General features: G+C 45.5%; 1 protein-coding gene across 1 annotated transcript; it reads left to right on the top strand.

Moving 5' to 3' along the window:
- Positions 1 to 217: 217 nt before the first annotated feature.
- gbx2 (gastrulation brain homeobox 2) lies at positions 218 to 1962 on the top strand. Its single transcript, XM_069930491.1, has 2 exons — positions 218 to 740; positions 1436 to 1962. The coding sequence occupies exons 1-2, from the start codon at positions 218 to 220 to the stop codon at positions 1960 to 1962; spliced, it is 1050 nt and encodes a 349-aa protein (XP_069786592.1).
- The last annotated feature ends 8487 nt before the right edge of the window (positions 1963 to 10449 follow it).

The following is a 10449-nucleotide window of genomic DNA, read 5'->3' as shown; positions in this document are numbered from 1 at the left end:
CGACTCCTGGATGCGAAAGCCCCCCTAAACCAGAACCGATTCCACTTTCGGATCTAGAAGGAGCGCCCCCGGACCCCGGAGAGCGATGATATCCAGGGGAAATCGGAGCCTTGTACCATCGGGCAATTGAGTTGCGCCTCGCACCTTGCCTGCGACTTGCTCAGCTCTTGCTGTCCTCCCTGCCCACTCACTCCGCATCCGGACACCCTTCGCTTGTATGTGCGCCGACTTCAGCCCACTGACTGTGATGCAGCGCCCACTGGGATCCGGCACCGCTTTCAGCATAGACTCCCTCATAGGCAGCAGTCCTCAACCCAGCCCCGGCCATTTCGTCTACACCGGTTACCCCATGTTCATGCCCTACCGACCGGTGGTCTTGCCTCCGCCTGCCCTCCCGCAATCTTCTCTGCATCACAACCTCCACGCCGTGCCAAACCCTCACCACCATCACCAAGTCACCAACCTGGCCGGCTCCCTCTCCAATGGATTCTGCACCAGTTTGGGACAGGGGATGGCGGTCACTACCTTCATGGCCGCATTGCCGGGCACCGGTGAAGGGAGCCGTAGCTTCCCGTCTTCACCCAACCAGGAACCGGCCAGGAAGTTCATGCAGGCTCTGGTGACTTTGGATAAGAGCGATGGTCGGGTCCAACCAGAGGGCGAAGAAACCAAGACGTTTCTATGCAAGGAGACCCCGACACTCTCGTTCCCGGTGTCTGAAGCGGTTCACGCAGTAATTGGTAAGATCATTTTTACTTTAAAAATATCCGGTCATTGCAACGCTGCCCAGAATTTATGAGCAAACATGTATTAATGGGGAAAATCTCTGCGCGTTCGGAGAGTTCGACGTATTTTGTTCAATCCAGTGCATTACAAAACGTGCCGACAACATTCTTCTGGGTTTCATGGGCCGAAACCGGGCCAGTCTTTGGGGGAAAAAAAGTTGCACATTGTTAGGCGCCTTTGACACAAGTTACAATTGAAAGAGAGCGGCGCGCTGTTTCAGCGGTAATTTGCAAAATTAAATAAGGGATAAACAGTCTTTGGAAATTTTGCATCTCTCTTCATTGTAGTTAAGGGCAGGGTTTATTAACATATGAACTGCGAATGTTGGATGGGCGTATTTGAATTGTGGCGAACTTTGAAAATTCAGGCAATCATTTTGAACCATTTTATCAGTTCGTCTAATTCGTTCCTTTTAAAAAAGGTTGCAAATAGCTCTTCATTTTAAAGTAGGCGAATGGATAAGTGAAAGTGATGAATAACAAAACAGAGCGTTCTGAAATGTAGAAAAATTAAGCTTAAATAATTAGCTGTAATCTAATTAGGCGCATGGATTATTGATGCGTTTGAAATTTCACATTCTGTTGTATTCTCTCTCTTCCCCCTCTCTCTCTCTCTCCCCCTCCTCCCGCCCCCTCCCCACCTTCTCCAGGTGCCGTCACTACCAGAGGACAGGAAAAACTTGAATCAAAAGCACCAGAGGAAGATCCCAAAAGCAAAGATGAGAGTTTTTCTATGGACAGCGATCTCGACTACAGCTCGGATGAGAATATCACATCGCAGGCAGTTCACAAGGGAGACGAGTCTGGCCTGGGTTTAGAGGAAAATAACCACCACAACACGACGCCAACGAACGCAGCGACCGGTAAAAACAGAAGAAGGAGAACCGCTTTCACCAGTGAACAACTTCTGGAACTGGAGAAGGAATTTCACTGCAAGAAATACCTGTCGCTGACCGAGAGATCCCAAATTGCTCACGCCCTCAAACTAAGCGAAGTCCAAGTCAAAATTTGGTTTCAGAACAGGAGGGCGAAGTGGAAACGGGTGAAAGCGGGCAACGCTAACTCCAAATCTGGAGAGCCATCCCGAAATCCCAAAATCGTGGTGCCAATCCCAGTGCACGTCAGCAGATTTGCCATCAGAAGCCAGCACCAACAATTGGAGCAGCCGAGGCCCTGAGTCGAAACTTTGCAACGAGAGGGGCAGCGTGCGCGCACACTCACACACACACACACACACACACACACACTCTCGCCTCCACACTCACAGAGGCAGGCTTCATCCACACTCACACACGCACAGAAATGACGAACTCACTCTTCAGTGAAAAACCCCGAGACTTGCCACAGACAGACCCATATTTATTATAAATAAATGATTATAGTTTGTTTGTATATAAGAACTGAGAAAATGCATCAGCTCTGAACTGTTCTAAGGACCAACCCGTGTCTATTGGGAGTAGAGCGAACTTTCACATTCCTGGAGAGAAAGAGACCGCGATCATTAAGGCTCACATTTATCCATTCTTACATTGGTGTTTGACCACTTTGCATTGTTTCATCTATCCGAAAAGGTAAACTCCGTAAAGTATTGCTATTTAATGTCCTTTTTTTAAATGTTCATGCGGACACTGTCGTTGTGATAGATCTTTTTTTAATATATATTTTTTTCCGGCGTAATTCGCTTTTCAAATTGCGGTTCCCTTTTAAATGGAAAGAAAAGAAACCCGAAGTACGGCTATATAAAAGTAACGGTGTTAATTTATTTTACATTTTCTTTTTGGAAAATAATTGTAGCATATTTCTTATAAATGATGAAAACTCTCCAAAAAAAAACATGCAAAAAAGCCTTGTGAATAAAACCGAGAGTCGGTTCCATAAACAGAGCGGTCCCCTCTTTCCGTTCCTGCTAAGTGTTGGGCACTGTTCGAGGCATATTTTGGGGCGGAGGCGGCGAGGTGAGGTGCGTGGGATCGTGAGCTGGGAATTGCTGAGAGAAATACTGATTTGATCCGAAACTCTGAAGCTAAAAGGATCGTCGACGCCTCGATTGGCGAGAGACGACTTTGATGATCTCTCGGCATTGCAAAGTTTCACCAGAATTGCGGGTTGTTAATGTGCTGCCCAATTGAATTGATTTGAGATGGATGTGAATTAGCTGCAGAGTGTATGTTCAATAACAACGAACCTTTTACCCGCTTAAAAGCAAAGGCCGTTATCTTTTCTCTTTAAGACCACTAGAAGTTAAATCTCCAAGGTTTACGTTTACAGGGCAAACTTTGCAGATACAAATAATTGACGGTACTTGAGAATCCAACTGATGGGGGAAATAGATCGATAAATATATAATGTAAAGTTAATCCTGATGGTATCTTTGAATTCCTTCTCCGGGAACGTCTGGCTTTCTGAGACAGAGGTAAATAAGATAGGAACGAGCATATTTTATAAAACCCAAAGATATTCCATGGGCCCTGATCTGTTTGAAGTGGTAATCGATTTAATCTCCGAACTAAAAACGGAACGGTTTATCAGATGAATATTTCGCATTGTATTAAAGTAATACAGTTGCAATAATATATTAAATTTAAAACGTCATAATTTTAATACTTGGATACATTTAATAGGAATTCAGAACAATATGAGCCAATTGTCACAGAATTGGTTGAAGGCATTTTAACGAGAGCTCCAAATAAACGGCGTCGGGGCCAGTTCTGACTGCAATGTACCTTTCGAGGGACTTAGTTCAGAGGATCTGATGAATGTGGGGCGACGCGTTAGCCAAGTGTTGGAACCAAACTGATACAAATATTCCCTTGGGAAGTTGATTCTTTTTAACGCCCCTCTCCCCCGAGATAAAATATTATCTACAAATCGATCTGATAAAGGACACACCAGAAAAAAAAATCTCCCGCGATCACTTGGCAAAGATCGGCCGGTGTTCCTGATCCCTCCCGCCGTAACAAAATCAATCCTTACAGAAGGTCAAAAGGATTGATGGCAGATAATTTACCCTGACTACATATCATCTAATTTCCCCCCCACCAGCGCAAAAAAACAAAGTCGGCTCTGCACCCCTCCCCCAGCTCCACCTCCCTCCAGAACGTTAGTGGCGACGGTGACAGTGTTGTATTGTTACTGACCCTGACCTCAAATAAACGATACACGACAGGATGTAGCGAGTACAAGATAAACAACTGGGCATTTGATCGCTGTCACCATCACCATCATCAGCGCTTTAATTTGGCTGCCTAATGAGTCAGATCGCAGGGAGAGATAAAAATTGTCAATCGCCATGGCTTTTAATGAATTTTTTGCAAATTGTAATCAACCCCGAACGTCGCAACCCAGTGATTAATGGGCCCCAGGAGAGATGGCTAGCACCTCGCTTTTCATTACATCTCATACACGCTGCACTAAATTAACAGCAACTTGTCTGCGCTTAAAATTAAGTCCCAATGATTAATTTTGATGGGGAGTCTAAAGAATAGCTCGTCCTAATAGTTACTGGCCCGCGATGCTTTCTCAAATGAATAGAGCTCCGAGCTGAATATTTTACCTCCCCCTTGAATAACATGCACATCCAGGGAGGGGTGGGTGCGAGAGTAGTCTTTTTTTTGGTTAGGTCAGAATTCTGCAAAAACAAAATGACAACAGCTTGAGAATGAGGCTATTTTGATGGGTGGGGGACGTATAGGTTAATATACAAGGCAAGCAATTTCAACACCTCTTTGCTCATTTAAAAGATACCTTCCCCTTCCCGACTGTGTAAATCAATACTTATTTTCTATAATAGGGGGTTAGCAACCGATCACAGAATCTTTGGTCACTTTAAAGGGTTTATTAATCATCATTTCTATCACAATTACCTCGTTAACTGGGACTTGGAGAGGGGGAGGCAATAATTAGAGACTGAATGTGAAATAGAATACGCATCTACAACCGTGACTCGGAACCTGGGAACGCAAATTCATCTTGTGAAATCCCACTAGTTCTTGCAATGGTCAAAGGGTCTCTTGTTTAATATTCGAATCTTCTGCCGTGTGTGTTGATCCTAACAAAGATTTAAAATATTACAGTTAAAAGATTTGCATCGTCTCCAGGAGTAAAATGTTCTCCTCCTTTGAATATAAAGAGTAGAGAGAACCCCGCATAACAATGGTAAAGAATGCTTGATGTCAGTGGGAATCTGAACGCTGCGAGCACACTGCAGAACCTTCAAAGGAAAGCAAGGGCCGATCGATTTACATTAGAATTGCCGAGAAGTGTATGATCCAATATTTGGAAGGTGCATCATTTTATCAAGCATGTCGCGCTGTTTGTGTTGGCGTCTCCTGACAGCGTGAGTGGAAGCACTGGGCAGTGTCTCTCCTCTTTCTCTCTCTCCCCCTTCCCCCATCCCCCTTTAACAGGATGGTTGACCCTGCATTTCCCAAATTGTCAAATGGCACGAGGAGCGGAAGCTAACTTCAGAGATATCCCCTTCTGCAATTAACCAGCATACTGCGCTCTCCTCTCCTCCGGCAACACACTCATTTCAAAACACCGCCTGGAAAATCGTTGCAACGTTAAGACAGCGAAGAAAAAAAAAGCCAAATCACACAGGGCAAGTGGCGACAGGAATTAATCAATGCAAAAACCGTCGGTAATCCAGATGGTAACATTACACACAGTGGGCACGGGGGAAAGTTGTTTGATTTTGTTTTTGCCAAGTAGAACTTTCTCAAAGTACAACACGGTCTGAATAATTGGATATCATGTGCAGTCTGATTTTCATTCATTAATAAAATTCTAGAGATAATTGACAATGCCCAGGCAATATGGGTTAATAGAAGATGTCTGGCTCTGCCTTGGCATCAGACGGGTGCGTTACAGGGGAGTTTTAATATATGTGTGGGTGATATTCAGTGCTAAAATGAAGAGAGATAGAACCTAATAAAAACCCATTAGATGTATAATAATGCAGATCCGCTCTTCGTCTTACATTGATTCGCGTCTGCTCTGCAATAAATGACTGCACTACCCCCGGATGATCATAAAACTGAAACTGTCTTTCTATGTCGAGAGACTTTATCCGAGAGAGGCCTCGAAACTCCCGCTGAACAGCGATCCTTTGACAAGCCAACTTTATAAGTCTGTCAGATGTCGAAGTACCAATCCCTTACTCCTTGTGTCCCTCGTAACAAATTGAAGTGGTGGACTCACCGATTCCACTCCCACAGTATTATATTTTAAAGAGTTGCTTAGTGGAAAGAGAGTCGAGTTGTAAACCTGGCGTCCGTCAACCCGTGGTTCAAGGTTGGTGAGGAACATTTTGGAGATAACAGCACGCTTTGCATTTACGCTCGTTATCGAAAAGTACTCATTTCACTGTCGAGCGAAACACGAAAGTCTGTTGTCGTCGTGATTGCAGTTTTTAAAAAAACCCGCCCAGAAATGCTGGAGGAACTCAGCAGGTCTCTCAGCACCCATAGGAGGTAAAGAGATATAGCGGCGTTTCGGGCCAGAGCCCTTCTTTTATTCAGGCGCCACCTGCTTTTTCCCATACCTTGAGGCCCGAAATATCGGTGCTATCTCTTTACCTCCTATGGACACTGCGAGACCGGCTGAGTTCGTACAGCATTTCTGTGTTTTTACATTTATTTCAATGTCGCCGAACAGGTGGAATATCGGAGGAGATATGGTGACAGAGAAAGAGATGAGATCAATTGAATTAATTGTAACGTTCTGTTGGTATCTGCTCTGTTTCTAATGTTGAGCGGGGTTACAATCCCTTTTCTACCTGTTACTTTCTGGGTGGATCTGTAGCGTCGGGCTTGATCATCATCTACTGCACGGATAAGGGGCGAATTCATGTCAACAATTTTCACTTTTCAAAAGTAGATTCAACAACTTGAAATTATTTATATGAAATGATTGCGTATTGAAGAGCAGGCCATGAAGCAAATTGTGGAGTACTCGTTCATTCAGACTACGGAAGGTAATCCAGAAAGACTGCAAAACGAGCCATGTACGGCTTTAATAGCAATTGCTTAAAGAAGGAGATAAACAAATACATCGTAGGGTGCAGATGTCAAGTCACGAAATGTAGTAGCATACCTTAATAGAGTGACGTGGAAAGCGAATTGAACACTGACTTGTCTGGGAGAACAGTGGCCACGTTAAAACTATACTGGAAGAGTAGCGTGCAGTTCCAGCATCCTTATTACCAGAAATGATCAAGAATATGGTGCCAATTAAAGAGCAAATTAAGGATAGAATTTGTTCCTTCTCAGAACTGTCTCTCTCCCGCGGCCTCTGATCTAAGGTGCAATCAAGAGTCAACAATGTGGATACGTTTGGAGTGTCTTTGGGGCGAATAAGGAGAGAATTCAATCAGATGGGGTTTTGCTGCAATCTGGCCGTTTCATGGCTGTCGAGGTTGATTCTAGCGACATATATTTATGAAGGATTGATTTCATCAATGAATCTAAATTCTCCAGCTGTTGTGGTGGGATTCGAACTCGTGTCTCTGGGTTAATTATGGTGCCGTAAAGGTCCATTCACAAGGGTCTCATTAGACTGGGCAGGTGAGAGCTTGGCAGGAAACATCAGAGGTTGCTTCCCCGGAACAGGTTTGTGGGGCGAAGTCTTTGAAATTCTGAAACGGTTTGACTGAGGATAGGGAAGAGTTGTCCCCGCTGAGCTGAAGACCAAAGTTAGAGGACATTCAGTCTGCAGTACACCGTCAGTAATCCTGGAGTTATGGCTTTCCCCAGGGAATGCTGAGAATGTAAAACTGACGGGCGCAATAAGTCGCTGGGGCGACAAGATTCATTTCAAGGGAATCTGGACAGAAATGGTGAGGTTGAGGTTAATGTGGAGAGGAGGTTTGGACATGAACACTGGGATGTCGGTGGGGTCGAATGGCCTGTTTGTATGGGACCAATGGAAACGTAGGGTTGTGCTGATACACACGGAGGGACAGGAGGTAGCTATGACAGTGTACACTCTGCCTGTTGCCAAGGTTACAGGCAATCGGTGACTGTTTCAGCTATTCACTCGCCATCATTAATGTTCACAAATGCCTTGTGCGTGCCCTAATTGTTAAAGATTGAGATTACCTGTATAAATAATCACTGCCTAATCACCACAGATGTATTTTAGCTGTAACACACATTGACTGTTACAGATACATGGGGTTATGGAGATTGACACTCACAGATGTACCAATATACTGACATTATTATTGAATGACACCGTGTTTCAATGACGACTACTGATGCGCACAGTTAATAATCACTCTGAATCTGATACTAAGCATTACGAATGTACTTTGACACTTATTGGAAACTGAGTGTGACCGATGTACAGTTGTGAATGAACTATGTTATGAACGGCACGAACGTGTATGCCAACTATTACTGATGTGCAATAAATGCTACAAATACAATTTATTATTTTAAGATGCAGTTTAGATATGCACCAGCTGTTACAAGAGTACACTGGCACTTAAAGATCCATACTGTGTGTACAGATTACGCGGTTTCCGATGTGAGCTATTTTAAGTGTCCAATTATACAAGTTCTCACCGATTGGCGCAGGTACAATCTGACTGGTACAGGTGGACTCTGGCTGGGACAGATGCACTCTGGCTGGTATAGGTGTACTCTGATTGATAAAGGTATATCCCGACTATTACACGTGAACACCGATTAGAAGAAATGTACTCTGATACAAATGGATCCTGACTGGTACAGGTAGACAGCGATTGGAACAGGCTTCTCTGGTACAGGTAGTTCCTGACTGGTACAGGTAGACAGCGATTGGAACAGGCTTCTCTGGTACAGGTAGTTCCTGACTGGTACAGGTAGACAGCGATTGGAACAGGCTTCTCTGGTACAGGTAGACAGCGATTGGAACAGGCTTCTCTGGTACAGGTAGTTCCTGACTGGTACAGGTAGACAGCGATTGGAACAGGCTTCTCTGGTACAGGTAGTTCCTGACTGGTACAGGTAGACAGCGATTGGAACAGGCTTCTCTGGTACAGGTAGTTCCTGACTGGTACAGGTAGACAGCGATTGGAACAGGCTTCTCTGGTACAGGTAGTTCCTGACTGGTACAGGTAGACAGCGATTGGAACAGGCTTCTCTGATACAGGTAGTTCCTGACTGGTACAGGTAGACAGCGATTGGAACAGGCTTCTCTGATACAAGTAGTTCCTGACTGGTACAGGTGTATTCTGACTGGTTTAGCCGTACCCTAACTGATACAGGTAGACCTTGACTGGTACGGGTGTACGTACTTTGACTGGAACGGGTAGAAATCGATTGAAACAGATGGACCCGGAATGTTGTAAGTGCAACAATCACCCAGACTATTGATATCAATATATGTGTACACGGATAGTGTAAGGTGCACCATGATAATGGTGTAGATTGGTGCACGTGTCACCCACAAAACTGTTACAAGTGAACACTGATTTTTACAGGTGACTATAAACGGGTTCATTGTGCATTGTCAGGCTAGTAGACTGACTGAACTCAATGCTTCTGTCGAGAGATCTGTCCGAAAGCAGATCATAGATTTGTAACGAAGGTGAAGTGATAGTTTGCAATGGCTCCCAGTCCCGTTCAGCGAAAGACGAGATTTCCAACCAACACATCACATCCCGGGGGGAGAAGAGTGGGCAAGAGCTGGTAGAGAAGGGTCCCGCCTCCCGTGGCGGGGGTGGGAAAGAGGGGTCCCGGGGTCGGAAAGGAGGGCTCCCGGGGGAGGGAAAAGTTCCGGGGTGGGGGGAAGAGAGAAGGTTCCGGGGGAGGATTGGGAGAGAGGGGTAGCGGGGAGGGGAGGGAAGGAAGTTTGGGAGAGAGGGCTCCCCTGCTCTGTCTGCTCGAGGGACTGGCTGATTGTGCACGGCCGCTTCAATTTTTGGTGGAAACGCACACTCTGAAAGTGGGCGGCTGCTAAATACAACCCCCACAGCACGCACAGGGCTACCGGGCGGTGTCAGGGCAGATCTCTCTCTTCATTGCGCCCGCCCCGCCCGGTAGTACATTGGCTATGGATCACCCTAATCGGTTTAGGACACTTGATGCAGTCCCGCTTGCCTTTGTCTCGCTGACAACACCGCCTTTGTGATGTTTAAGACCCCTTCTTTAGTTGGCGACTATGCGAACCGTTGCCTGAATTACAATGGATAAAGCGGGATTACACTAAACTGATCCCATTAACAGCTCGGATCAATTTGCATGATGTTCCACGCCCGATCTGCAGACTTATTTTTTTTAAATGCTGCTTTATTGTTTGATTCCCTCTTTGAGCTTCAGTGAATCAGATCAGGGGACCTCGGCGTGACGCTCATAAGGATGAACTTCAGGAAGTCTGCGGCAGAATTGCCCCACTAAATGTTTCCAGCCGCCAACATTTCAGGATGAGTCACTCAGAACCTATGGATGGGCTTTCCTCTGATATGAACACTTGTTGCAGATGCCGGGAGCTGCAAAATTAACGCGGCAACTTGGGAGTATTAGTTATGTCACCCCGCCCCCATCGCCTAAGCTCCAAACCCTTTGATACCTCGACCCCGTTCTTCAACACACGTTTCCTAGAAACATTTGGGAGGGGGGGGGGGGGAGAGAGAGAAAAATGAGCCCCACTCTCCACGAACCCGTGGAGTGAATGAGTTGCT

The sequence above is a fragment of the Narcine bancroftii genome, chromosome 4, assembly GCF_036971445.1.
Source record: "Narcine bancroftii isolate sNarBan1 chromosome 4, sNarBan1.hap1, whole genome shotgun sequence".
NCBI lineage: Eukaryota > Metazoa > Chordata > Chondrichthyes > Torpediniformes > Narcinidae > Narcine > Narcine bancroftii.
This window is presented reverse-complemented; position numbering and strand designations above follow the sequence as displayed.

Excerpts from the sequence above, each read along its gene's own strand:
- gbx2 (XM_069930491.1), top strand. The coding sequence starts at position 218 with ATGTGCGCCGACTTCAGCCCACTGACTGTGATGCAGCGCCCACTGGGA. Across the intron at positions 741-1,435 it reads AGCGGTTCACGCAGTAATTG|GTGCCGTCACTACCAGAGGA; the intron begins GTAAGATCATTT and ends CACCTTCTCCAG.